This window comes from Panthera leo, chromosome B1 (genome assembly GCF_018350215.1).
Source record: "Panthera leo isolate Ple1 chromosome B1, P.leo_Ple1_pat1.1, whole genome shotgun sequence".
Lineage (NCBI taxonomy): Eukaryota > Metazoa > Chordata > Mammalia > Carnivora > Felidae > Panthera > Panthera leo.
In genome coordinates, this window is record NC_056682.1 from 203,920,765 (window position 1) to 203,947,850 (window position 27,086).

At 65.0% G+C, this 27,086-nt stretch overlaps 2 protein-coding genes across 7 annotated transcripts; one reads left to right on the plus strand and one right to left on the minus strand.

Annotated features, from left to right (window-relative positions):
* Nucleotides 1–8,108: 8,108 nt before the first annotated feature.
* Nucleotides 8,109–20,442, minus strand: TACC3 (transforming acidic coiled-coil containing protein 3). 4 transcript variants are annotated; one of them, XM_042937117.1, is made up of 16 exons: nucleotides 20,338–20,442; nucleotides 18,290–18,452; nucleotides 17,991–18,133; nucleotides 16,341–17,270; nucleotides 15,275–15,350; nucleotides 15,021–15,126; nucleotides 13,308–13,360; nucleotides 12,940–13,043; nucleotides 12,538–12,625; nucleotides 12,217–12,333; nucleotides 11,546–11,622; nucleotides 11,425–11,468; nucleotides 10,728–10,888; nucleotides 8,901–9,007; nucleotides 8,645–8,765; nucleotides 8,109–8,331 (listed from the first exon to the last, which is right to left on the minus strand). In XM_042937117.1, exons 1-16 carry the CDS (start codon nucleotides 20,349–20,351, stop codon nucleotides 8,266–8,268), a joined length of 2,370 nt encoding a protein of 789 aa, XP_042793051.1. In that variant the 5' UTR covers nucleotides 20,352–20,442; the 3' UTR covers nucleotides 8,109–8,265. The 4 variants fall into 4 exon arrangements, with proteins under 4 accessions (XP_042793051.1, XP_042793050.1, XP_042793053.1 ...); XM_042937116.1 differs by having other exon boundaries at nucleotides 15,021–15,174; XM_042937119.1 differs by lacking the exon at nucleotides 16,341–17,270.
* TMEM129 (transmembrane protein 129, E3 ubiquitin ligase) lies at nucleotides 18,459–26,290 on the plus strand. Of its 3 annotated transcripts, none has more exons than XM_042937121.1 (4): nucleotides 18,459–18,556; nucleotides 23,274–23,748; nucleotides 24,433–24,592; nucleotides 24,723–26,290. In XM_042937121.1, the coding sequence occupies exons 1-4, from the start codon at nucleotides 18,538–18,540 to the stop codon at nucleotides 24,969–24,971; spliced, it is 903 nt and encodes a 300-aa protein (XP_042793055.1). In that variant the 5' UTR covers nucleotides 18,459–18,537; the 3' UTR covers nucleotides 24,972–26,290. The 3 variants fall into 3 exon arrangements, with proteins under 3 accessions (XP_042793055.1, XP_042793054.1, XP_042793056.1); XM_042937120.1 differs by lacking the exon at nucleotides 18,459–18,556 and adding an exon at nucleotides 21,005–21,301; XM_042937122.1 differs by lacking the exons at nucleotides 18,459–18,556; nucleotides 24,723–26,290 and adding an exon at nucleotides 21,005–21,301 and having other exon boundaries at nucleotides 24,363–24,557.
* Nucleotides 26,291–27,086: the final 796 nt, after the last annotated feature.

The following is a 27,086-nucleotide window of genomic DNA, read 5'->3' on the forward strand; positions in this document are numbered from 1 at the left end:
ACACACTCCCTCCCTCACACTCGCCCACACACTCCCTCCCTCACACTCGCCCACGCGCTCCCTCCCTCACACTCGCCCACACTCCCTCCCTCACACTCGCCCACACTCCCTCCCTCACACTCGCCCACGCACTCCCTCTCTCACACTGGCCCACACACTCCCTCCCTCACACTCACCCACACGCTCCCTCCCTCACACTCACCCACACACTCCGTCCATTACACTCACCCACACACTCCCTTCCTCACACTCGCCCACACACTCCCTCCCTCACACTCACCCACACACTCCCTCCCTCACACTCGCCCACGCACTCGCTCCCTCACACTCACCCACACACTCCCTCCCTCACACTCGCCCACACGCTCCCTCCCTCACGCTCGCCCACACACTCCCTCCCTCACGCTCGCCCACACGCTCCCTCCCTCACACTCACCCACACGCTCCCTCCCTCACACTTGCCCACGCACTCCCTCACACTCGCCCACGCACTCGCTCCCTCACACTCGCCCACACGCTCCCTCCCTCACACTCGCCCACACGCTCCCTCCCTCACACTCACCCACACGCTCCCTCCCTCACGCTCACCCACACGCTCCCTCCCTCACGCTCACCCACACGCTCCCTCCCTCACGCTCACCCACACGCTCCCTCCCTCACGCTCACCCACACACTCCCTCCCTCACACTCGCCCACGCACTCCCTCACACTCGCCCACACACTCCCTCACACTGGCCCACACTCCCTCCCACACACTCACCCACACATTCGCTCCCTCCCTCACTCGCCCACACTCCCTCCCTCACACTCGCCCACACACTCCCTCCCTCACGCTCGCCCACGCACTCCCTCACACTCGCCCACACGCTCCCTCCCTCACACTCGCCCACACGCTCCCTCCCTCACACTCGCCCACACACTCCCTCACACTCGCCCACACACTCCCTCCCACACACTCGCCCACACACTCCCTCACACTCGCCCACACACTCCCTCACACTGGCCCACACTCCCTCCCACACACTCACCCACACATTGGCTCCCTCCCTCACTCGCCCACACGCTCCCTCCCACACACTCGCCCACACACTCCCTCAAACTCGCCCACACGCTCCCTCCCTCACACTCGCCCACACACTCCCTCCCTCACGCTCACCCACACGCTCCCTCCCTCACACTCGCCCACGCACTCCCTCACACTCGCCCACACACTCCCTCACACTGGCCCACACTCCCTCCCACACACTCACCCACACATTGGCTCCCTCCCTCACTCGCCCACACGCTCCCTCCCACACACTCGCCCACACACTCCCTCACACTCGCCCACACACTCCCTCCCTCACACTCGCCCACACGCTCCCTCCCTCACACTCGCCCACACGCTCCCTCCCTCACACTCACCCACACACTCCCTCCCTCACGCTCGCCCACACACTCCCTCACACTCGCCCACACACTCCCTCCCACACACTCGCCCACACACTCCCTCACACTCGCCCACACACTCCCTCACACTCGCCCACACACTCCCTCTCTCACTCACCCACACGCCCTCCCTCACACTCACCGACACTCACCCACACACTCCCTCCCTCACACTCACCCACACGCTCCCTCCCTCACGCTCGCCCACACGCTCCCTCCCTCACACTCGCCCACACACTCCCTCCCTCACACTCGCCCACACACTCCCTCCCTCACACTCGCCCACACACTCCCTCCCTCACGCTCGCCCACACACTCCCTCCCTCACGCTCGCCCACACACTCCCTCACACTCGCCCACACTCCCTCCCTCACACTCGCCCACACGCTCCCTCCCTCACACTCGCCCACACGCTCCCTCCCTCACACTCGCCCACACGCTCCCTCCCTCACACTCGCCCACGCACTCCCTCACACTCGCCCACACACTCCCTCACACTGGCCCACACTCCCTCCCACACACTCACCCACACATTGGCTCCCTCCCTCACTCGCCCACACGCTCCCTCCCACACACTCGCCCACACACTCCCTCACACTCGCCCACACACTCCCTCCCTCACACTCGCCCACACGCTCCCTCCCTCACACTCGCCCACACGCTCCCTCCCTCACACTCACCCACACACTCCCTCCCTCACGCTCGCCCACACACTCCCTCACACTCGCCCACACACTCCCTCCCACACACTCGCCCACACACTCCCTCACACTCGCCCACACACTCCCTCCCTCACGCTCGCCCACACACTCCTTCACACTCGCCCACACACTCCCTCCCACACACTCGCCCACACACTCCCTCACACTCGCCCACACACTCCCTCACACTCGCCCACACACTCCCTCTCTCACTCACCCACACGCCCTCCCTCACACTCACCGACACTCACCCACACAGTCCCTCCCTCACACTCACCCACACGCTCCCTCCCTCACGCTCGCCCACACGCTCCCTCCCTCACACTCGCCCACACACTCCCTCCCTCACGCTCGCCCACACACTCCCTCCCTCACGCTCGCCCACACACTCCCTCACACTCGCCCACACACTCCCTCCCACACACTCGCCCACACACTCCCTCACACTCGCCCACACACTCCCTCACACTCGCCCACACACTCCCTCTCTCACTCACCCACACGCCCTCCCTCACACTCACCGACACTCACCCACACACTCCCTCCCTCACACTCACCCACACGCTCCCTCCCTCACACTCACCCACACGCTCCCTCCCTCACACTCGCCCACACACTCCCTCCCTCACACTCGCCCACACACTCCCTCCCTCACGCTCGCCCACACACTCCCTCCCTCACGCTCGCCCACACACTCCCTCACACTCGCCCACACTCCCTCCCTCACAGTCGCCCACGCACTCCCTCACACTCGCCCACACACTCCCTCCCTCACACTCGCCCACACTCCCTCCCTCACACTCGCCCACGCACTCCCTCCCTCACACTCGCCCACGCACTCCCTCCCTCACACTCGCCCACACTCCCTCCCTCACACTCGCCCACGCACTCGCTCCCTCACACTCACCCACACACTCCCTCCCTCACACTCGCCCACACTCCCTCCCTCACACTCGCCCACACACTCCGTCCATTACACTCACCCACACACTCCCCCCCTCACACTCGCCCACACACTCCCTCCCTCACGCTCGCCCACGCACTCCCTCACACTCGCCCACACACTACCTCACACTCGCCCACACGCTCCCTCCCTCACACTCGCCCACACGCTCCCTCCCTCACACTCGCCCACACGCTCCCTCCCTCACACTCGCCCACGCACTACCTCACACTCGCCCACACTCCCTCCCTCACACTCGCCCACGCACTCCCTCTCTCACACTGGCCCACACACTCCCTCCCTCACACTCACCCACACACCCCTTGCACACTCCAACACTCCCCTCACATGCTCACACTCACCACCACACTCACCCACATACCCCCCCACACCCCCATCACCCCCACACTCCCTCACACTCACATTCACTCACCTGCACACATGCTCCCTCACATACCGTCTCCCACACTGACCCTCTTACACACTCACTCACACAGCCCCTCCCTCATTCACACTCCCGTTGCCCCAGGCCTGTGCCCCGGGGGCAGGGCGTCCCCACCTCACCCCTGTGCTAGAGCGAGGGGGGCTGGGTGGCCTCTTAGCGCCCCTCTGTCTACCCTTGTTCACTCTACAGACGCCTGCGAACCGTCTGGCTTGGGGCCCGGGGCCAGGCGGGGGACAGGGGTGTCCCTCTGGGGAGTCCGGCCCGCTCCCAAAGTAGCGCTGAGGTGGCGGGGCGTGAGCCCCCCCCCCCGCCAGGGTGGTGGTTCAAGGGGCCGCCGCGCAAGGCCCACCCTCCCCCCACCCGGAACTGGGGGTGGAGGTGGGGGGTGGAGGGAAGGGGCTGGGCCCCCCCGCGGGTGACAGGCTCCGCCCCCAGGGACCTCTCTGGGCGGCCCTCGCCCGGCACCCCTGCGGCGGCTGGAGTTGCGGGGGCCTAGCCAGGTGGCGCACGGGGGTCCACAGGACAGAGGGGGGACAGGGGACAGGCGGCCCCTGACAGCTGGGCGGGCGGCCCGGGCAGGTGGCGGCCGGATGCCCCCGCCCCCTGCCTGGAGGTGGGGCCGGACCGCTCGGACCGGGTCGCTGCCGAGGCTGGAGGAGGCTCGGGCCGGCCCAATGGCTCCCCCTGCAGGCCGCCTGGCCCCGCGGCGCTCTCGCAGCCTTCACGGCCCCGGGCAGAGAGCGTGAGGGCCCCGTCGTGAGCCGGGGACGGGGCGGCGCAGGGGTCCCGGGAATGGGGCCCTGCAGACGCTGGGGCCAGGGTGCGTGGGGCCGTCCGCACACGTGCAGCCCCCTCCTGGCATGCTCTCCACCGCGCGGACGGTGCCCCCCCGTCTTAAGCACACCCCAGCAGGGTCCCCCAAAGACGGCCTCGGCTGAGTCAGGACCCCCCCCCCCCTCCCTGGTCCCATGCAGCCCCCTCGGCCCCGCTCCCGGTTCCCAAGTGGTGTGGTGGCTTGCTGGCCCCCGCCCGCCAGGACCTCCCAACAGGACACAAGTGACACGAGCCCAGGCCCCCCCACCCCTCGCCCCCGGGCGGCCCGAGGGGCCGGTGAGGGGGCTCGGAGCCTGGGTTTGCACGCCGGTCACACAGGCGCACGTGGCACGTGACCTGGTCTTTCCCAGAGGGCAGGGTGGCACAGGTGGGCGGCCAGCTCAAAGAAGGACCTTTGGGGCCCCCGCTCGGCCACGTGGAAGTCCTCATTCCCTTCGAGGGGCCAAGGAGAGTTTGGGGCTCAGCCTGGGCGGGGGGTGGGGGGGGTGGGGGGGGCAGCCGTGAGGGGAGGCGGCGCTCGACTCCAGGGGGCGGCGGGGACAGTGCCTCCGCTCCTCCCCCTCCCCCTCCCCCATGGGAACCGAGCCACGTGGCGGCCCCTGGCCAGGGCGCCCACATCTGCCTGGCCCGAACGGACCCTCCCGGAGGGGTGTGGACGCGGCAGCTGCGGGGTCACAGGCGGGGCGGTGGGCGGGCCTCGGGCTGGGCAGCCGGTCGGCCGGAGTCTCGCTCGCTCGCTCGCTCGCTCTCTCGGGCCGCCCTCAGTAGAGCCCACGGGCTGCGGCTTACACGACGGACACTTCGTTCTCGCGGTCCTGGAGGCTGGAGCCAAGAAGGTGGCCTGCAGACGGCCGCCTTCTCGCCGCGTCCTCACACGGAGGACAGAGACACCTGTCCCCTCTCCCCCTCTTCCGTGAGGACACTGGCGCCACCCCGGGGCCCCACCCTCATGACCTCATCTAACCTCATCCGCCCCAGAGGGCCCCCTCCTCCACATAGGGGCTTGGGGGACGCAAACAGTTCAAAGGAGTGGGATTCTAGTGCAGGCTGGGGGGTCCGGGCCACCACAGCAGGGGCTCTCACCTCCGTGCCCCGGGAAGCCGGGGCGGCCCTGCGCCCGGGAGGCGGCCCCGGCGGTGCCCGGTCCACGAGACCTCTGTGGCTGCCGCCGCTGCCTTGCTGACACGACTTCCCTCCTGCTCGGCACCGGGGACTTGGAGGCAGCGCCCCAGGACGGCTCCCCATCTGCCCACGTCCCCGTCCCGGCAGGAGGCCCCCGGGGCGCCGTGGGTATCACGCGCGGGGAGCACAGGGGTGCGGAAGCTCAGCCCCGCCGCTGCGTGCCTGGCCCGGCCGCGTTTCCCCGGGCGAGCCCGGTGCCAGGCCTGCCTGGCCTCGCAGCCCAGAGCGAACTCCGGCTCCAGCATAAACACCCATTCAGCCGCACAAGGCCCCTTTGTCCCGAAGAGAGCTTCCTGGCCCAGGATGCTGCCTGGCGGTCCGTGTCCTCAGCACGGCCAGCTGCCCCAAGTGGCCTTCTCTGGGCAGACTCCCGGCCCGGCTCAGAGAGGCCCCGGCAGGGGTCAGGGCCCCCGTGGCGGCGCGCAGAGCGGCCAGAGAGGCCGGGCGGGCTGCGCCGGCCGAGGCCCTGCCACCACAGACCCCTCAGCGGCCCTGAGCCTGCAGAGAGCGACGGGAGCCTCGCGGCCACGTGGCCACCCTGCCCCCTCGGCCGCACGCGCCCGTGGGTGGGTGATGACACTGAGGAGAAGCAGCTGGTGAGCCTAAAGGCGCTCGCCCCCTGCCATCCCTGTCCCCCGCAGAAGAGTGGCGTCTGCCGCCCGTGCCCCGCCTGGCCTCTTCCCTGCCAACGGCCCTTGGTCCCCGTGGCTCTCAGTAGGCTCTTGAAACTCCTCCTGGGAGGGAGAGAAGAGTGGAGTCCTCGTGCAGGGGAGGGGTGGGATGGGGCAGGATCTCGTGCAGGGGCAGGTGGAGGGGGTGGACAGGGTTAGGGCTGACGGGGGTGGGGGACTGTACTCCGAGAGCAGAAGCCTGGGTCATTCGGGGGAAGGGGCCGGTATGACAAGGGGGGCCCAGAGAGCGGCTTCGGGGCTCAGGCGGGCCCCTGATCCTCGCCCACACCTCCTGCAACACCCACGTCTGCTCTTAAGGAGACGCCTTCCAGGGGCCGAGTCCCCCTAAACTGAGCACTGGGCAGGGCCAGCGAGAGGCTCCCAGACGGACCTGGTCGGGGCCAGAGAAGGTGGCTTTGAGGCAGGCGGTGACGGCCACGGGCAGCCTCCTGCCGGCCAGAGCCCGGAGCAGGTTCTGGAGCACAGGAGACTGCGGAAGGAACCCCCGGCGGCCACAGCCAGGTGAGAGCCCTGGAGCCTGGGGCAGAGTGGCCCCTCGGTCCCTGCCCCCAGCCCGGCCTTCGTCCCAGAGCCGGGCACTTTCCTGCACACGCTCTGAGAACAAACGGGTCCTCCGCGTAAGGAGTCCTGGCCCCTCAGTCACCTCCTACCCCAGGCCTCGGGCCCTGGCCCGGGCAGCAACCTCTGGTGGTGGCCGGCAGGTCACTGCTGCCCGCCCTCAGGTCCGTTCCGGGGAGGGTCCTCGCCAGCCTGAGTCGCAGCTGGGTGCGGGGCACAGAGACGCTCAGAGGCCTTCCGGCCGGGCAGGCCTCGGGCTGGGTCTCTGTGTCGGGACGCCCGCTCGCTGTTCACGAGAGAAAATGCCCCTTCGTGGGCAGTTCCTCCAGGCCTGGGCATGAGCGTCTCCTTGCCCGTGTCCGGCTGCGGGTCTCCTCGCCTGGGCCCTGTGCCCGCTTGAGGACGGGGCGTTCTGGGCCTGGCAGCACCGGCGCCAGCTGGGACCAGGTCACGACTGTGGGTCCTCAGCCTGCCCAGACCTACCAAGTCAGGCGCCAAGGAGGCGTTGTGCCGCCGGCTGGTTGTGGGGATCGTGGTGTTAGGGACACGGCTCCGGGGCACTCAAGTCACGTATCAGCGGCCCTGGAGACCGGTGTCCGGCCAGTTCTCCGCCCGTCGACGTCCAGGGACCGGGGTCCCCTGATGCCCCTGCAGGCCCGGCTGCCGCCCGGTTCAGAAAGGCTCCTGGGGGCTGCTTTGAGCCCCACTCTGTGTCCCACCCCGAGAACCCCCCTCTCGGGCCCATCCCCTTGCCATGTGGTCAGCGAGCAGGTAGGGGAAGGACGCGGGGAAGGTCCGTGCTCAGGCCAACGTCCGAGGGTTCAGAGGGCCCTCCCCTGGGACAGCCTGGGGGCCGGAGGGGTGAGGGACTCGGACACCGTGGCTTCGCCAGTTACAAAGGTCTGCTCCGGGGGCGGGGGGGTGGGGGGGGGGTGTCCAGGAGGCGGCGCTCGCAGAACCGGCCCGGGGGGGGCCATGGGCTCCAGCCCAGGAAACCTGCCTTCTAGCAGATGTCTGTCAACTGCACTAGAGTGCCCGTGACCCCCGGCCAGAGTTCCATCGGCAGGGACGGCGGTCTCGCAAGGGACACGGGCTGACCGTCACCCAGGCCGTTGACAGTTTGCTTTTCCACACGAGAACCTTCGTCGTTTGGGCTCTGACCCGTGGTCGTGAGGTGGACACTCAGTCCCCCGTGGGGACCATGGGAACCGAGGGGCCACGTGGAAGAGAAGGCAGGGTCGCGGGGGCAGCAGCGCGGGGTGGGGTCAGCCTCCGGCCGAAGCCAGGAACCTGCAATGTCATCAAAACCAGAGCAACTCCAACACTTGAACTGAAGGGAAACTTTATTAGTCTTCTTGTTAAAGCAATCTAGTTGAAAAACGAGCTGAAGTTAAGAAAAAAGAAAGAACACGACACCTCCCACAGACAGACAGACAGACAGACAGACAAACGGGGCAGGGGTGCTGGGAGGGGGCCTCCTGGTCAGATCTTCTCCATCTTGGAGATGAGGTCATCACAGATTCGGGTCAGTTCCTCGTTTTCCTTAGTCTGAGGGAGAAAAACAAATAAACAGGGGTTTGACTTTTTTAATATAGAGATTTTAGCGTCCACATCTACCGTAGAGCCTGAGCTCGCGGCCCAAGATCAAGAGTCACGCGCTCCACTGCCACTGCCCAAGCTGGCCGGCCGGCCCGGACCCCTGGCTTCTACACGATTCCCGGGAGTAGACCACGGGGCCTAGAACTAGAAGGCCCGGTGCTAGAAGGGACTGGCGACCAGCCCCTGCTACGGGGCAGGTCCCCAAGCCGGGAGGGTCCCTCCCTTCACGTCCCACCCGGGGGCCGGGGCCCCACGTGCTCGCCTTCTGCTCAACCGTCTTCTCCAGTGACTGGACGCGCGTCTGCTCCTTCCTCAGGCTGGCCTGGAAGGCCAAGGCCTCCGCCTGGGCCTTGCTGCGCACCTGGGCGATCTCCTCGTTGGCGCTGGAGACGCAGAGGGCGGGGCTGAGACGGTCAAGGACCGGGGTCCGGGGGAGCTGGAGGGTCTCCCTCCCCAGGCTGGCCGGACTTTTCTCCACCCCTTCCCAGCCCCGCCGGGCCCCTCGCGCCACCACTCACCGCTGGAGTTTGTCCTCCGCGTGGGCCTTCAGGGCCTGGTACCGCCGGGCCTCCTTTTCAATCCTCGCTACGTAATCCTCCACACATCTCTTCAGCGACTCTTCGTTCTTGAAAGAACGAGCAGACGTGAACCGCTAACTCTGTTGGAGCCCGTCAGGCCCGGCTTTTGGGGGATCCCGGGTCAGGCGTGGACGCGCCCACGACCAAGGGGCTCTGGGGTGTTAACACAACAGCTCTGACAAGGCAGGCTGCGTGGACGCAGCAGCGGGCCTCCCCTCCCGGCTTCCGTGGCCGCCCGCAGCCCCCCTACCCACCCCCCTCAGCCTGCCCGGCACGCAGAGCCCACGGGTAGGGCCCCGTCTCTCCGCTGACCACGGGCGGACACCAGGACACGTGGACAGGGCCGTCTACCTAAGGGCCACGTGGGGACAGCCGTGCGGCCAGTCTTCCGCCTGGTTTCGGGCAACGACAGAACCCACAGATGAGGAGCAGGGGTGTGGCCAGGGGGAAGGCTAGAGGCTGAGGCCCCACGCCCCTGGGGTCCCACGCCGTCCCCTGGCCCCATGTTTAAGAACAGCGCTGGCTCCTAAACCGTCTCCCGGTTGTAGAAGGTTCTCTGCCGGCTCCCTCCACGCAAGGAGTATGGCCCGACGGCTCTCGGGTCCCCCCCTGCGTCAGGCCGCCTTCCCCCCCCCCCGCCGGCCCCCCGCCCTGGGGGCTGCAGTCAGGCCCCCACACCCCCTGTGCTGGGGCTTCACGGCAGCCGGGCTCGGCCGTGTCCCCCGAGTCATGCTCTGCCTTAGTCCTGGGCCCGAACCTCCACCCGGTCCTTTCCTGAGGGCTCTGCTGCAAGGACACTCGTCACTACGGGGATCAGGCGCCGTCGGCCTGTGGCAGTGCCTACCTGAGGGCAGTGCGGGGGTGGATGGGCCTGGAGGGGAGGAGGCAGCCGGGGGGGTGGGGGTGGGGGTGGGGGTGGGGGTGGGGGTGGGGGTGGGGGTCGGGGTCCTCCAGCAACGACAGACTGGCCCGGGCGGCTTCCCCCACCACAGCTGAGAGGTGCAGGCACACCCCACCCGGGTCCCTCACCTGCCACCTTGTGGGTCTGTTTCTATGGACTGTGACCCTGGCTCAGGTGTTTCCAGTCTCCTGTGCTAACTAGTCAGCCATCTTTCAAGGAGTTTCAAGCTTTAGGGACTTTCTTCCGCACAGCAGGAACACCACCAGCTGCCCCAGAGTCATGGTGAGACAGCGCGAGCTCGGCCTGGTCCCCGTCCTCCAGGGCCCTTCAAGTCCCCACTCCTCACGGCAACAGGCCCTACCTTTCAGCTCTCTGTGTGGCTGGCTCCCTCCTGCCTGGCAGGTGGCACCTTCCAGGCCCCGTCCGGCCCTCCTCAGGGGCCTCAGGCTACCGCTCCCACCCCCGGCACAGGCCGGTCCCAGCATCTCGCAGTCACCGGGCCGTCCCTCTACCACGCGTGAGACTCCCTCTGCCCTCCTGCAGGCCCACCGTGCCCAACGGGCCAGGACCTCCTCCAGAAGGCAGCCGCTTACTCCTTGGGGCCCGCGGGGCTCTGCCTCCAGTCTGGGCCCCTCGGCGCCCCTGCTCACGTGCCCGCACGTCCCTAGGCACCCGGTGGACTCCCCACACCTGGGCCCACCGGCGAGGAAAGACATAGCCCGGCGCCCAGCTGAGTTATCTTCGTGGAGAGACTGCAGCTTCCTGGACAAGGTCAGGACACAGGACGGGCCTGGTCTGGGGCTGACCACAGCCCCCCAGGGACCCTCTGGGGGAGGACGGGCACATGCCTGCTCGCCGCCACCTACCGTGCGGTACCCCTCGATCACCTCCTTCTGTTTCTCAAACCGCTTGAACAGGTCAGAGAAAGACTTTTCCATGGAGCTCAGGTCTGCAGTCAGCTGCTCTTTCTCCTTTAGAATCTTCTGGATCTCAGCTTTTGCGAGTTCCTTCTGTTTCTGAGCCTCCTCTTGAGAAAAGAGGAAGGGGCACTGGGGATCAGAGGAGCACAGGCGAGGGCAAGCAGGGGTGGAGGGGTGGAGGGGTGGAGGGGTGGAGAGGCGGGCGACCCCACCCATGGTCCTGCTAGTGACTGGGCGACGGGGCCCCTCTCTGGGGTGACCTTGCAAAGCAGGGCCTGGGGGGGGCACAAGTGCCCGGGAACAGCCGTTGCCTCCACAGCAGCCGCGGGTCAGGCGACAGGAACCTAGGGCCCCACGGAGCCTGCAGCCACCGGTCTGTCCCCACTGTCCGTACTGCCGGGGAGTGGGGGGCTCCACGGGGCTCAAGACTCTGCCCCGGGTGAAGACTGGTGCCCCCTCCGAGCCCCGCCTGACACACAGCCCCCTGGGGGTGCAGGGGCAGACCGCAGAGACAGCGCCCAGGGCGGCGTGCTGCCCTGATGCCTGCAGGGGCCCCAGGTACCCGCCCAGGGTCTGGCCCGTTTTGGGGCTGACCAGCACCAGGCCCCTGGCACCGCCGGGGCTGCAAGGTGCCAGCACTCACCCATCGCCTGGTACACGATCCCCTCGAACCCGTCCATTATCTTCCTGCGGGGAGAACAGACGTGGCTGTGGCGGCCCGCGGCGGGTACCCCGAGCTGCGCGGAGCCGGCCACGGGCCTTACCCCATTTCCAGGTTTTTCGCGTGGAGCGTCTCACACCTGCTCCTGAGCAGCACGTTCTCCTGTCGTGTGGCTTCCACCTGCACAGACCACACGGCAGGTGGTGAGGGGTGAGGGGTGAGGGGTGAGGGGGGATGGGTGGTGGAGAGCCCTGCAGGGGCGAGGCCAGCTGGTACCCAGAGAGAGCACAAGTCCCCTGGGGGCATCGTCTGTCAGAGACGGGCGGGTCCCCCTTGGTGGGCAGGCATGTAGCAGGGGTCCTTGCAGCCCCCGGGAAGCATGCCTGTTTGTGGGGGATGCCTCCCGCTATAGGCGAGACTGAGAGAGCAGCCAGCAGAAGGGACGGGGCCAGCGGGCCAGGGGACTGGACAGGACGCTGCTGCTGGCAGAGGATGTCCCCATCTGGGCCCCTCCCAGCAGAGGCCTGGCTAAATACTGCCCAGGGGATGGTGGGGGCAGCGAGGGGACTCGGGGGCTCAAGGTCCAGCGGTCCTGCTTTACGACCCCCGGGGTGGCTCAAAGCAGTGACATCGGAGGACACCCGAGACCCTCCGTGTGCAAACAGGTGTTCCATGAGATGCCGGGTGGGAACACGGGAGCCCCAGCAAGCCGACACCCACGACCCTCCCTGCAGCCGCACGAGGGGAGCCGGCCGCCCCACGCCTCGTCCTCACCGCGGCGTCCATGTCCTTCTGGCTATACTGTGGCACCTCCACGATGGAGCCCACGATGGGGCCCGTGGGCAGCAGGGGACCCCCAGGCCCGAAGATGCACGGAGGGGCGTCCGGCACCTGCGGGGGTGGGGAGAGGGGACACAGCAGCTGGGCCACATGCTCTGACACGCACCTCCAGCTCTACCCTGCCATCGGGGGAGAGGCCCGCAGAGGCCGGGGGCCTCTGGTGCCGCATGGCGATCAAGGGGCCCTCACCGCCCCCCCCCCCGCCCCCCAGCATGAAGTCAGGCCCTTGACAAGACGCATTCGTGCGTCACTTACGGCAGCGCCCGGGGCTCCTAGGAAGTCGAGGTCTAGCAGCTTCGCCGCGGGCAGGCTTCCCGAGGACGGCGCGGCCACGTCCTGTGTGCTGAGACCCCACGAGGGAAGGTAATCGCACCCGTTTCCCCCAAAGCCCAGAGAAGAACCGTCCTCGGGTTGGTGGGTCGCACGGCCTGTTGCAAGTGCTCGGGCTCGGCCTCTTGACGGGCACGGGGACGCGGGCACTGCACAGACACGGGACCGAGAGGGCACCCGAGCGCCCACGGAGCCTCAGGAGCGAGGCCGCCCGGCCGTCCCGCCCGCACCTGGCGGCTCCCGAGGCCGAGCCACGGTGTCCCCACTTGGTCCGGAGACCTCCCCTGCTGCACGGAGCCCACGGCCACGGTGGGGGGCGGGGGCTACCTGCTGGCGTCCGGGGCCGCGGGCACCGGTCTCTGAGGGCTGTCCTTCAGGAGCGGGTCAAACTTGAGGTACAGGGACTGTTTCCTCAGGGCTGACTCCTTAAACTGAAGGGACGGGCACGTCAGCGGGGTCGCAGAGGTCCCCGACAGGGGGACCACAGCACACCAGGAGCCGCCACCCCCCGGGCGGCGTTCACGTCCACGCCGGGGCCCGAGACGGGGCCCCGAGGGGCCCCCGGGAGACCCGCGCGGCCGTCCCCACGCCGGCCCCGCATCCCGGGAAGGTGCGGAGGCCGCCGGTGCCCGAGCACAGGGACCCGCGTGACCTCGGGGGCGCGACAGCGGCACGGGGCGGCGCCGGGGACTCACCGAGGACCTCCCGAACTGCTCCAGGTAGTCCACGTCGGCCCCCGTGCCTAGAACTGAGAGGCGGCGTGTCGGCGCGGCGGGCCGGCCCGGGCCGGGATCCTCCCCCCCCACCCCCGCGGCCGGGAGCGACCACCCTTCACGTCGAAGCGGGGTTCCCGGCCTCTCACGACGCTCGGGGCCACGTCACGCCGTGGGGCTGTCCCGTGCGCCGCAGGGAGCAGAGCGGCGGCTCTCGGGGCGGGACCACCCGGGGTCCCCCGGGGACCGGACCGCCCAGGCCGGGAACCGCTCTCCTGGAGTTCCCGACGACATCCCCCCGTCCTCACCAGGCCTCAGGGCGCCTCACACCACACGGATCGACCCACGTGCATCGAAAAGCCAAACAGAACAACGCGAAAGCCTTAGGAAGCCGGTGGGCAAATCCTCACAGTGCTGGATTTGACCATGGTTTCCTAGACCTCAGGCCCAAAGCACCAGCAACGAAGGAAAAAACAGGTAAATCGGACTTCCAGGTGGACTTCCAGGTCGACGTTTGTGCTTCAAAGGAGCGAGAAAGAAAAGACAACCCCCAGAGAGAACGTTCTCCAGGCCCTAGATCTCACAGGAAACCCTCAGCGGGGACAGGTTTGAAACCCTGACCGGGTAACAAAGAGGAACACTCCAGGAAGACAACGGAGTACCCAGCAGGCCTTCCACAAAACCTGTGGGGGGACGTGAAGAGATGCCGGTCCCCAGGGAGGCGCCGAGGTGGCGCCTCACCGCCGCCAGGACGGTGGGAATCGAAGTCCGAGACGCGCGGGCGCTGACGGGGACCCCCAAACACCGCGGCTGTACGGTCGCCAAGTGGCGCCGCCCCTCCGGGAAGCCACCCGGCGGTGGCCCCGGCACTTTCACACACCGCGACCCCGGACCCGGACCCCTTCCAGGCGTACGCCCAGGAGAGGCGGGAAGCTGACGTCCACGCGAATCCGTGTGCACGGATGTTCGCGGCAGCCTTCTACCAGCCGTCCAGAGCAAACAGCCCCCGCGTCCACCGGCCGTTGAGTGCTTTGCAAGCGTGGTCCGTCCACACAGTGGAACGATCTCGGCCGTGACAAGGGCGCGCTGACACCCACTACGACGTGGACGAACCTTGAGAACGTCACGTTCGGTGAAAGGAACCAGACACGAGACCCCGCGTCACGGGACTCCAGGGTCCCTGTGGGGACGCGGGCCTGCCCCAGCCGAGCCTGTCCGCGGTTTCGGGACCCCCGTACGGTGAGGACCCTCGATCATCCTGCCACAGACGGGCCCTACGTGCCACTGCCAGTCTTCCCTCTGCCCGGACGTTAAGCAACCGAAATGGAGACCCCGGCAGGTTGTGTCACGTCTACTAGGGCAACTCGATCCCACCCGTGTTGAAGCTTCAGAGCTTCCGGTCCGTCAGCCTGGGTGCTCTGTCCTAACAGCAACTCTGCAACCCTGTGAATCTGCACAGAACCTCCTGCGTGACTCCCGCCTACTCCCCTGAGCCTCCGACCTCCGTTCCTAAAAGTCCTTTCGGTTTGCGGCTGTGCCCCGAGAACGGCCACCTTCTGCTCAACCCGAAGCCCCTGCGTGGATCACTTAAAGCCCAGGAAGAGAGCTGCCGGGAAGCCGCCGCCAGGCACAGGCACGGACGGAACGGCAGGCCTCCAGCAGGGACAGACCGGTGACTGGGGACAACGTACGTACCCTCAGCGGGGTCTCGGAAGTGCTCCTCATCCAGGTCCGAGGGGGGCTCTGGCCCGTGCAGAGGAGGGGGTGGCGCTGACGCACTGGCACGGCCCGCGGCTCCCTCCTGGAAGGAGGATGGCTCCGTGGGGGCACCCTGGGGCAGCCGAAGGTCCTGCACGGGACCCCTCCGTCACCCAGTCTTGTCTGGGCACTGTGTCCCACCCGGCCCCCGTATGAACGTGAGGACAGCACACACGTGCACGCGGCCCTACCTCGCCCCCTGCACCTGGGGTCCCTGCCGCGGTCTGCATCATGGGTATGTCATCTGCTGAGGCCGAAGGCACCTGCCTGAAGAGATGGGGTCAGCCGGGCCTGCACCCCTGTGCCCCCACCAGCCAGGTGCAGGGGTGAGGCCTGCAGCCCGGCCCACCTCAACTGCACAAGAACCACAAACCTCAAAGGACACCCGGGCCAGGAGCTCCGGGGCTGTTTCAACTCAAAAAGCAAACCCCAAGCCTTCATTTTTCACTAGGAAACTGGCAAAACACACTGGAGGGAGGGGAAGTGAGTGCTGGGGCCGGGAGGCCCTCCCGGTGTGGTTCCAGTACCGGGCAGGTAGGGTGCACGTGCCAGAGGGGCAGTCCCCGGATGCCCACCAAGGCCGTGTGTACCAGTGTGGGGGCCGGGCACCAGCTAAGCTTCTCTCGGGGACCCAGCACTTGGTGGCCACTCAGCAGCCATCTCCAGAGAGTGCGAGAGAGCATGAAACACCACCCCAAGCGTGGATGGCCACTCCACCGGCTTTGGAAGTAGACAGAACTTGCTAGAAACCTTTCTAGGTTTCCAGGTTCATTACAGATAATGCTCTTAAGAAAGCACAAAGACTTGGGGGGAGAAAAAAGTGCCTGGTTGGCTTTGTCAGTTGAACATCTGACTCTTGACTTCCATTGGGCTCTGCCCTGAGTGTGATGCCTACTTAAGAGTTTCTCTCTGCCCCTCTCCTCCTCTGCTTGTGCACACGCTCTAAAATTAAAAAAAAAATTGAAAAAACAAAATTGAAGAAACAAAAAAAATAGCACAAGAGTTGCCCACACCCCCGTGGAGTGGACGGAACGGGGCACCGCTGTGCACTCCCCTCTGTGATCTTTCACCAGCCATCTAAGGTGGCCGCGAGCCCCCTCCTCAGTCTCAAGACCCACGACCGGCAGCTGCCTTGTGCAGCCTATGTATGCTCCGAGGCCCCTCCTCGGGGGCACGTGTAAGTGGCATCTCTGGCCTGGGGTCCTCTGGTGTGCTGAGTGACCAGCCACCCCACCGCCACCACCACCAAGTACTCACTGGCTCAGGGGGCAGTGCCCTGTGGCCTCCGGGCCGGCCTGCGGCTGCTTGGTCACAGTCCCTGCGGGCCTGCTCTGGGGGCACTCTGGGGATAGGGTCTCTCCTCCACTTTCAAATGGGTTAAAGTTCGGGTCATCCAGCTTGCTCCAATCCAGGTCGTAAGACCCCCGGGGGAGGGGAACGGGCCCCTCACCTGCCTCCTCGGGTGCCTTTTCCTGCCTCGGCTCTGGTATCCTAGAGGGAGGTTTAAGGCTGGGTCCGTTCCCCGCTTTCCCTCTGCTGACGGCATTGGCAGACAAATCAAATTCTAGCCCTGTGGGCCCGCGCCTCCAAGAGGCAGCCTGCTGGCCGTCGGCTTCTTCCTTCTGAGGACTTGGGGATGTGACCCCTCCAGCGTTCAGGGGGCTGTCCAGGATGGTGTTCCCAGGACCAGAAGTGTCTTCAGGGCCAGCGGGGGCCTCGCCAGGCAGGTCTTCGGGGGGCCCTTCTCCACCTGCTCCTTTGAGGACAGTAGCAGGGGGCAAAGTAGCCCCGGCTGAGGAAGCAGGGACCTGGCTGGAGCTTTCTCTGGCAGCCCCACGGGGACCTTCCGTTCTGTCCTGGAGAGCCATCTGGGAAGGGTCTTCTAGGATTTCCGAGGTGGATATACCTTTCTCGAAGAAACAAGAACAAGCATTTTCCTCCAAGGCTTGCTCAGGGCTCCTAGACGTTTGTCCTAGAGATGCCACTTGATTTTCAAGACTTTCTGGCATCTGGGGAGAGCTTGAGGGACCCAGGCTGGCCAGGGGAGCAGAGGTGGGTCCACTGGAAAACGGCCCATCTTCAGAGGCTGGTCTCACATCCCCTGGAGGCAGGTTGGCATTGCCCATCAATGGTTTCTGGACAATTCCATTGGTCATTTTGGTGTCAACTTCCTTGGTGAACTGTTGGCTTTTTAGAAACAAACTTAGTTAACGCTAAGGAACCTGTTAGCTTTTTCACTAGACTTTAGTAACAAAACATGAGCTAAAGACAGAAGAAAAGAATGTTTAGTCGATCTTCTTCCTGGGATTAACTTTCTCAAGCGTTTCCTCATAAGTCAACACTGCTGGGCCAACTAGGTCACGTGGGTTTCCGAGAGACGTAGACAAACGAATAGTCACAGTTAAGGTTTTCTGTACTAGCCTATCTTCCCTGTTCAGCCGGGACCACTAGCTACATAGTCAGGGACAGGGCACAGGTGGATCAAGGTTTTTCACTGCAGAGAAAGGCAAGATCGAGAACTCTGCCCGCAGACACAGCAGGCTTTGACACCGAGAGTGTCCAAGCTGACGTGCAAGGAGAGAGGTGACCAGGGGGGTGTGAAACCAGGAAGAAGCCAGAGTGTCCTTCCTTAAAGATGCGATCAGACCTTTCATGAAAGGTCTGAAACGCCCAGGCCGATTTGCTGGCGAAGGCATAGGAAGGGAGCAGACACGAAACTTAACCTTATTCTAAGCGTTTCATTGTCTGCTTTTCTACTAACAAATGACTCCCGACGCGAGCGCGCTGGGCACCGCACTGCACACCATTAGAGAGGAAACCAGGAGGAACTCGACCAGACAGAATTTTCCTGCCGCGTCTGCTGGAGTGGTTGCGAACGGCAGCACACCAAGCAGCACCGACACTTACTTCTCTTTCTGGGCCCAGTTTTGGTGAGAATTTTCCAGCCCAACAGTGTCCTCCAGAGCAAAAGGAGCCTCGGGCTTGCTGCTCGTGCCAGGACTCAAGATGCGGTGCGTCTGTGGGTCTCGCAGAGGAGTCTGAAAAGTCACCTGTTGGGGAAGGAGGAGACCCGTTCAACAGCTGGCGTCTTCACCACTCTGCTGGCAGTGCCCCCCCCGCCCACCCTGACGTCCCCAGGAGAACGAGTCCCAGGGTGACCTAACATGTGACACACGGTAGATGTGACACAGGCAAAACGTGCTTACTTTCATAGCTTTGACTACGCTCTTGGGTGGCACATTTTCTTTCTGGGACAGACGAAGCACAGATAATCTTCCGGTAGGTTCTGGTGGCGAAAACAGGAACTCACAGTTTTCTGCACTTTTGTCACCAGTGACGTTTTCATCGTTGCAGATCTGCAGACTCATCCTGGAAAAGCAAACAGTGCGTGTCAGCGTGAGGGCTGTGTAGTCCGGATGAACAGACACGACGACGAGCTAGCCCTGCAAGGCAGATGTCCCCTTCCTGCGCAGGTGGGTCACATCTCAGGCAGCACATCTTCTGCCAGGCAGTCCTTGTACTGCATCAGGGGACCTGCCGCCTCCCAAGACAAAGAGCTAGAAGGGCCTTCGGCCTGCAGCGCAAAGAGGAAGAATCGGGTTTTCAAAACAACTTGGGTTTTGTGGGTAAAAGTCAGAAGATGGGTGTGCTGGCCTCTCAGAAACCTGGGTCTCCCCTCAGGCCTCTGCTGAAGGCACCGAGGCCGCAGCACAGCTGGAGCAGGCTGCCAAGCTAGCAGAAGACAGGAAAGCAGAGGGGTGCTGTGACTTCTCTCCCACCACAGGCTGGGAATTGGGGGTACACCAGGGCCAAGGCCCAGAGGAAGAGCGGGACGAGGCAGCGACCAGCAAGGTGAGGAATTACTTGGTAGGGGTTGAGGAGCTTCTACATTGAGACTTGGGAGTCTAGAGACACGCACCAGGGACCTCCACTGAGGCCCAGGGGGCTCTAGAACAGTCCCCCTCCGCCCTCCCAGGGTCCTCATGATGGTTACCAGCATCACACTCCCAACCCAGGAGTCACAGGAGGACCTAGCCAAGGGAACATCACAGGTGTTTTGCTGGAGGCTGCAGCTTGAAGAGCAAGGCCAGGGTGGCTGGAACAGAGGGGGCAAAGGGGGCCTGGAAAGAGGCGAGGTCAGGGCAACAAGATGCCCTGGAAGATGTGGGGATGGGGCCGTGTGTGTGGAGGTTGGGGAATGGGCAGGAGGGAAGCGAGGGGTCAGAAGCTCCTGCAGACGGTCAGGGGTGGAATGACAGGCTCTGGCTTGGCCGGCAGGCCCACGAGGCACTGGGGAGAGGGAGAGAAACAGGAGGCAAGGACCACTCAGGTTTTTGGGGAACAACTGGGGAAAGCAAGAAGGGGGCAGGATGGCTGTGGGGTGGATGAGGGAAGGGTCTAGAGGACACCTTTCTGGCATTCTCTCCCCTGAGGAAGCTGGCGAGACCTTGGCGGGGTCTGTCGGGTTTGGCTTCGGCTGACGATGGCGGCCGGGAGCAGAGGCGGCCAGCCCAGGCGGCCTTGTGAGCTGAAGTGTGGGGCAGGAAACGGGGGGGCGGAGCTGCGTTGAGCAGGTGGGGAGAATCGGCAACACCGGGAGGGCTGGAGCCTAGGTTTCTGCGGCAGGTGTAGCTGCAGTCAGCCGTGGCTCCCAGGTGGGGTGTGGAGAAAGCAGCATGAAGCTGCCCCGCAGAGCCGGGAAGGGCTGGAGATTAGGAGCCCAGTCTCGGACACCACGCAGCGAGCCGGTGGTGTAAGGGTGGGAGGTGCACATTTGCAAGGCACGCCTACCGGTGGTATTTGAGGCTGGACGAGGTCAGGGGGTGATGGGAGGGGAGGCCAGCGGCCCAGGCCGCGAAGGACCCTGACGCATGGACCTCCCAGAGGGCGACGAAGGAAAAGGGAGGCGCCAGTAGGCAGGAGCCCACCAGGCGTCGGGAAGCGGGGAAGAAGTCAGCCAGCTCCACTCCCGGGCTGTGACCGGAGACCGACAGGACACGCGGGCTGCTAGGGGCCCCGGCAGGAAGGTGCCCCTGCAACGGCGGCCGTAAAAGCCGGCGGGCTGGGCTCAAGGGTGAAGGGGTGCCGTGTGGACAGGGGACACGGGAGCCTCCGGAGAAGCCGGAGAGGGAGGAGGTCCTGTCAAGGGCGGGCGTAGCCCTGCTGTCGCGGAGTCGGGAGCCGGGGCGCGGGACCGGGGGAAGAGGCGGGGATGGAGCCCCAAGCCCAGGACCCCGCCGCCGCCGCCGCCTACCTGCCGGCGGCCATACAAAGCCGAAGGAGCGGGAGGCGCCGCCGAGTCCGGAACACCGTCCGCCCGCCGCCGATTCAAATACCGACGGTTGGCGCCCGCGGCCAATCAGCGCGCGGCCGGGGGCGGGACGCACGGGGCGCCGGCGGCTCCACTTCCGGGGGCGGGGCACGCTGGGCGCCGGAAGCCGCCGGAATCGCGGCTCGTCTAGCTTGCGGAGGGGAAGGGAAGGGCTGCTGGCGGGCGGGGAGGTGACCTGGGCTCGCCGTCGCCCGGGGATCTCGGGTTCGGCTACGGACGCGATTGGGTTCCGCGGAGAGGCCAGGGCATGACAGCCATTGGCCCAAGCCGCAGTTTCCCCAGTTGTAAAATGGGGCTAGCTGAAACACCGCCCCCAAGGCGGGTCGTGGGATAGAGCCAAACCCTCGCGAGGACTGTCGCGGACTCGCGACTTCGGGCTGTGCTGTGCAGGGCGCTGCAACTCCACTTCCCAGAGTGCCCCGCGGTAGACCTGGTGGCGGGACTCCATTCCCCAGGGGGCCCCGCGTCGACGTGACGTCTTCTAGAGCGTCCCACGCCGATCTGTGGGTGGGGACCCATGGTCCAGAATGCCCCGCGGGCGGGGACACCATCTCCCAGAGCGCCCCGCGCCGGCCGGCGCCCACCTGCCGGCGCCCATCGGCTCGGAGCTGTCGGGTCTGTTTCCCGTCGGGTGCTGCGGGCCTCTCTCCCTGCCGGCTTCTTGGCGGCCGCGACAGCGCGATGGACAGCCCGGAGGTCACCTTCACGCTGGCCTACCTGGTGTTCGCCGTGTGCTTCGTGTTCACGCCCACTGAGTTCCACTCAGCCGGGCTCACGGTGCAGAACCTGCTGTCGGGCTGGCTGGGCAGCGAGGACGCCGCCTTTGTATCCTACCACTTGCGCCGCACGTCCGCCACGCTGCTGTGCCACTCGCTGCTGCCGCTCGGTGAGCAGGCCGGACCCTCCCCCAGAGAGTCCCCGGGGCGGGGCGCCGACCCGTGTCCCCCTTGGTGGACAGAAGTGGCCCCTCGGGCTCGCGGCCGAGTTCCGGGATCCCAGAGGTGGCTGGGCCGCGGGATTACCTCCGTGTGGAGAAGAGTCGGGGGAGAGTGAGCGGATTCCCGGTCGCCCCGAGCTGGGGAGAAACGACTGACCCCGAGAGCCGAGGCTGTGGGCCGGCCGCCCCGTGCGCTCTGAGCCGGGCCTCTCGCGTCCGCTGCTCCCAGGAGTGGAGAGGAAGGTGCTGGCGGCAGCTGGTCGCTTGCAGGTGGCGGAAGTGTAGGCTTAGAATACTAGCGGGGAGCCTAGTGACGCTTCGCCCAGCCAGGGCAGGTCGTGAGCTATTACGTGAGGCGGTGAGATTCCAACGGAAGGTGGAAGTGAGAAGGAGGCAGAGATGGGTAACCCCATGGGGGTGTCACAGGTGCAAAGGGCTGGGGCAAGACGCTTACACGTTGCCCAGGGGTTGGGCTGGGCGGTGATCCAGGGGCTATCGGGCCTCTCCGAGGCTTGTTTGCCAACTGGGCGGACACGGGAATTGGCTGGAAAGCCGGTTGCTGCCTGTGTGGGGGGGAGTTCTCTGGAGGATACAGAGCAGAAGCAGGTCTGGAAGGGCTGGTGGCTGGCTGGTAGGGGGCTCCGTCTATGGCTCTGTGGACTCGGGAGTTTCTAGCTGCCGGCAGGGCGCAGCAGCCTGGGCTAGGTGTGGAGAGCCACCTGGAAGGGGCTGGGCTGAGGCCAGGCGTGAACAGGAGGGCTGCCTGCCTGATGGGGAAGGTGAGCAGAGGGGAGCCCATGGCAGGATGGAGACTGGGTCTTCGTGGTGAGCTGGTGGTCTCCATGACCAGCTTGGTCTCTCCACCTGTCAGGGTAACCGTATGGCTTTCCCAGCCTGAGACCCCAGTACCCCTTAGTACCCCTTAGTGCCCCTCAGATGAGGAAAGTGCAGTTCAGAACTTGGGCTCCTGGGAGGGTCGTGGGTTGGATTTCTGCCCCAGGAACTAAGGACCCCCCCAGTTTTCTGGAGTCCCTTTATCTACACCTTTCCTATAACCTGTGAGGAGCTGAGCCGTCACCATGCTGCAGACGGACAGAAACCAGAACTTGGGGAGCTGAGTGACTCATGCAAGTGGAGGAGATGATGCAGCCTGACTTGTGGCCAGTCCTGGAGTCTGTCTTTTAGGAACTTGTTTTGAAAAGCTTTGAAACGTTATTGTGTATTACCTGCTGCTACCTAGTAAGTTACCTTAAATGTAGCAACCTGAGCAACAGCAAACAGGTTACCATTATTTCTGGAACCTTAAGCGTGCCCACACAGGCCTTCACTATTTACTTTGTTTTGACATGCACATTGGCCCGGATCTGGCCTGCAGGGGCCCTGGAGCGTCCCCACGACTTTGTGCTGTGCGCCATTATTCTTTGCTTACTGTTTGGCACAGGACATCTGTGCTCCGGGATGGGCCACGCTCTGATTTGCCTCCTCAGAAGGGGTGGGGTTGAGAGGCCAAGGTCCCACCCCTGGGAGGGCCAGTGTGTAGCTCTGCCTTGGGGGGACACAAAATTCTCGTATTCATTTTGGCATTTTTAGTTTTTCCTATTTCAGTAATTGTCTACTACTTATGTAAAACTGAAGATGTAAATTAAAAATGTTTTTTCCTCGTTTATTTTCCCGTTGTCATGGGCAAGGGTTGAACTGGGCCAGCCGTGGAGGCAGGTGAGGCTCGCCTGCCCTGGGGTACCATGGCCTGGCTGTGGGAGCCGACAGGGCAGAGGGCCAGGCCCGGGGCTGGGGATGAGGGGAAGCACCCCTCCCCCCTGGAGGTACAGGGACAGCACTGTGGCCCTTGGTGGGCACTATGAGGGGAGAACAATGGCTTGGCAGTCCCGATTTCTACTGAGACCCTCCCCATCCTTCGTAGGGTACTACGTGGGCATGTGCTTTGCAGCTTCAGAAAAGCAACTCTACTCCCCCAGCCAGGCCCCGGACACCTGGCGGCTCTTCCTCCTGCTGGCAGTGACCCTGCCCACCGTTGCCTGCACCCTGATCTACTACTGGTCCTGGGATCGGTGGGCCTGCCACCCACTGGCCCGCACCCTGGCCCTCTATGCCCTCCCGCAGTCAGGCTGGTGGGCCGTCGCCTCCTCCGTCAACACCGAGTTCCGGCGGATCGACAAGTTTGCCACAGGGGCACCTGGTGCTCGCGTGATTGTGACGGACACGTGGGTGATGAAGGTGACCACATACCGTGTGCACGTGGCTCAGCAGCAGGATGTGCACCTGACCGTGACAGAATCGCAGCAGCACGAGCTCTCACCAGACTCCAACCTGCCTGTGCAGCTCCTTACCATCCACGTGGCCAGCACCAGCCCTGCTGTGCAGGCCTTCGACATCCGGTAGGTGTGCCTGTGGCTGGGGTGAAAGTGAGGCTGGTGCAGCCAGAGGCGGCCGGTGCCCGGGTTCCAGTCTGGCGCCTCTCTGGGAGGCCATGACGGATAGAGCGGGCTCTTCTGGCCACCGCTCCAGCGGGACCCTCCCTCCAGGCGCCTCGCCCCCTCACGCTCCTGGGTGTTCTCTGCTGCTTTTTCCATGTACTCTGAGCCGCCTTCCACAGCTCTTTTCGGGGCAGCACACTGGGGACATTTGGGGGTGGTACAGGACCAAGGCTTGGTGGCTGCCTTAGCTCTGGGGCCCAAGCTGGGGTCTTCCCATCCCATTCAGGCTGCAGCCCTCTGCAGTCTGCTGTCCCTCTCCCGGGACCCACTTTGGGCCTGACCCCGTTGAAGGTCAGGTGTTCTGTGTTTCGGCTGCAACCCCCCCCCTCGGTCCCTCTTTGCCCTTGGCTGCATCCCTTTGGGGCAGGTGGGTGGTGCTGGTTTTGTGGGCTCTGGCTTCAGGGCTGTCTTTGCTGGCTGGTCTTCATCAGGCAGCTGGGCTGTGTCTGAGCCCCCTGGCGTTCTGGGAGGTCGTGGGTGCCGTCACCCTAGAGGCGCCTTGGCATCCTCATTAGGGACGAAGCCCCACCCTGCAGAAGGGCCTTGGTCCGACGGCCCCAGCCCAGCAGTCCCCACCTTGTGCAGGCTGAACTCCACGGAGTATGGTGAGCTGTGTGAGAAACTCCGCGCACCCATCCGCAGTGCGGCCAACGTGGTCATCCGTCAGAGCCTGGGCGACCTGTTCCTGGAGACATTTGCTTCTCTGGTGGAGGTCAATCCGACCTACTCGGTTCCCAGCAGCCAGGTGAGGGCCGGGCGGGGTGGGTGGATTCCCACAGGTCAGGCTCCCTCGGGGGCGGGGGGTCGGGGGGGTGGGGGTGGCCCCACAAGGCTGCGCGGCCACACTGCTGGTGACCCTCTGGGCCCGCCCACAGGAGCTGGAGGCCTGCATTGGTTGCATGCAGACGCGTGCCAGTGTGAAGCTGGTGAAGACCTGCCAGGAGGCGGACGAGGGCGAGTGCCAGCAGTGTTACTGTCGCCCCATGTGGTGTCTCACCTGCATGGGCAAGTGGTTCGCCAGCCGCCAGGACCCGCAGCGCCCTGACACCTGGCTCGCTAGCCGCGTGCCCTGCCCCACCTGCCGTGCTCGCTTCTGCATCCTGGACGTGTGTGCCGTGCGCTGAGCCGGCCGGCTGGGCGAGGGAGTGGCCTTGGGGACCCCACAGCCACCGTGAGGAGCAGCCAGGCCTGCAGGCCCGTTTGTGTTGTCAGCCAAGGGTTCTTTTTCCGGCATGACGTAGGAGGAGGGGAGGTTTTCTGCTGCAGCTCTGGCAGTGACCGTGGGATGGGGCTTCTGTGCCTCTGCTTCCTTTGCTTTCTGTTTCACCAGGTAGGACAGGTGCTGGACACAAAATCCGGTGCGGTGTGGGGCCTGCTTCTGGAGCATTCTGAGGCCACCTGAGCTATCTTCTGGGAGACCGGGAGTCCGCCCCTGTGGCTCTACCCTGAACCACTTGCCTTAATTTTATGCAGCACACTTGCCTCTTAGTTACGTACCGGACCCAGGTTTATCTAAACTGGTTGCAGTCTGTCCTCCAGGCTCCCATCTCCAAGCTGGCTGCTGGCCTTGTGGTGTTGTGTCTCCTCCGCACCCCACCAGGCTGCTCTGATGATCTGGGGGAGAGTCTGACGGTGCAGAGAGAGGCCTGGGGTGCAAGTCCAGGGCGGGAGCACTGTCTGGGGCTTCCTGGTGGCTGTTCCTGGATGGGGTGGCCCCTACCTGCTCCCTGCCTGGGGGAGATCCTGGGCTTCCTGTTAGAGGCTGGGTGAGGGGCTGGCTTCTCTCAACTCCCGCTCTTTAGTTGCATGCTTGTGGGGTTGCCTATCTCTTGGAGAGGCATGCACCTCCCTGCCTACTGCTGCCCCCATGAGTCCAGGGAAAGGCTAAGCTTCAGACTCCTGGTTAGAGGGGGCACTGAGCTGAAGACACACACAGCGACGTCCTACGTCCAGGCAACAAGCTTGTTGGGACACAGCACAGGGCCGGCCAGTAGGGTCCTCCTGTGTCAGAAAGGGATGTGTGCCTCTTCCCAATTTCTGGTGGCACAGTTGAGAGGGCAGTCCCGGGCCCAGCTCTGACAGATGTGGTTGCTGGAGGGGGTCCTCGCTTGGAGCCCTCACATTCGTAGTCCTAAGCCCCCTAAGCCTGGCTGTTTTAAGCAGGGGTGATGGACCCAGCCGTTGGACTTGCCCAAGGCCACACCGGAACCCCAGGGATTTGGCAGTGGAGGTGGCTCAGTTTTGTGGACCCCCAGGGTACTCTGCAAATGAAGGCCAGCCATCAGAGGGGAGGACAAGCCTAGCCTCAGCCCAGTTTCCGGTGCTGCCAAAGGAGGGCTAGGTCAGGTTATTTTTATTACAAAAGAAAGTTACTTAGTTTTATAAAGATAAACGTATTGTAGCTAAGCGATACCGTATTTAATAAAATGATAGTCTGAAAACATACCGACTTAAATGGAATATTTTGTTTTTCTTGATGTTCGAACTGGTAACGGGGAGAAGCCAGCTGAGAAGGAGCAGCACTGTGCCCACTTCAACGTACCCATTTTTGCTTAAAATGAGAAGGGAGGCAGGCGCTGTAGGAACCTTACCCTCCGTTTTAACCGTTGCAGGCCAGGGTCTCAAGAAGTCCGTTTCCAGGGCTCCCAAGGGGGTGGGCCCAGCAGTTCTGGGCCTGCGGTTCTGGGGAGGGGGTTGTGGCCAGGGCCCTTGGGGTCAGCATGCAGGCACTCTAGATGTAGGGGCCCCCGTGGGAACACTGTGGTGGCCCAAGGGCGTGGGTCCTGGGTGAGGCCTCCAAGCGCAGGGGTCGGGGGTCATGGAGGGCCCGTGGAGCACGGACGGGGGGGAGGGGGAGGGTCGGAGAGCCGGCGGCGGCGCTGAAAGCGGCGGAAGTAAACTGCGCAGCGGGGAGGACTGACGGAGGCCAGCGGCGCCCGGCCGGTGCGGCGGCCGTGGGCCGAGACCGCAGCGTCAGCGCAGCCTCCCTTTCCGGGTTCCCGTTTCCCGCCAGCGCAGAGACCGCCCCCGCGGGGCCGACCAATCAGAGACCCGCCGCCTGCCCGCACCCCCTCCCCCCAGGAGCGCCCGCGTCGCGCGCGCGCCCCAATCTCCCGCCAAGACCCCCTTCCCCCGCCCGCGGAGGCGCGGCCGCCCCAATGCTAGGAGGGGGGCGACTTTTCTTCGGGCCTCTCCTCGTCCACTCGGACGGCGTCGGTCCGCCGCCTCCCCGAAGGCAA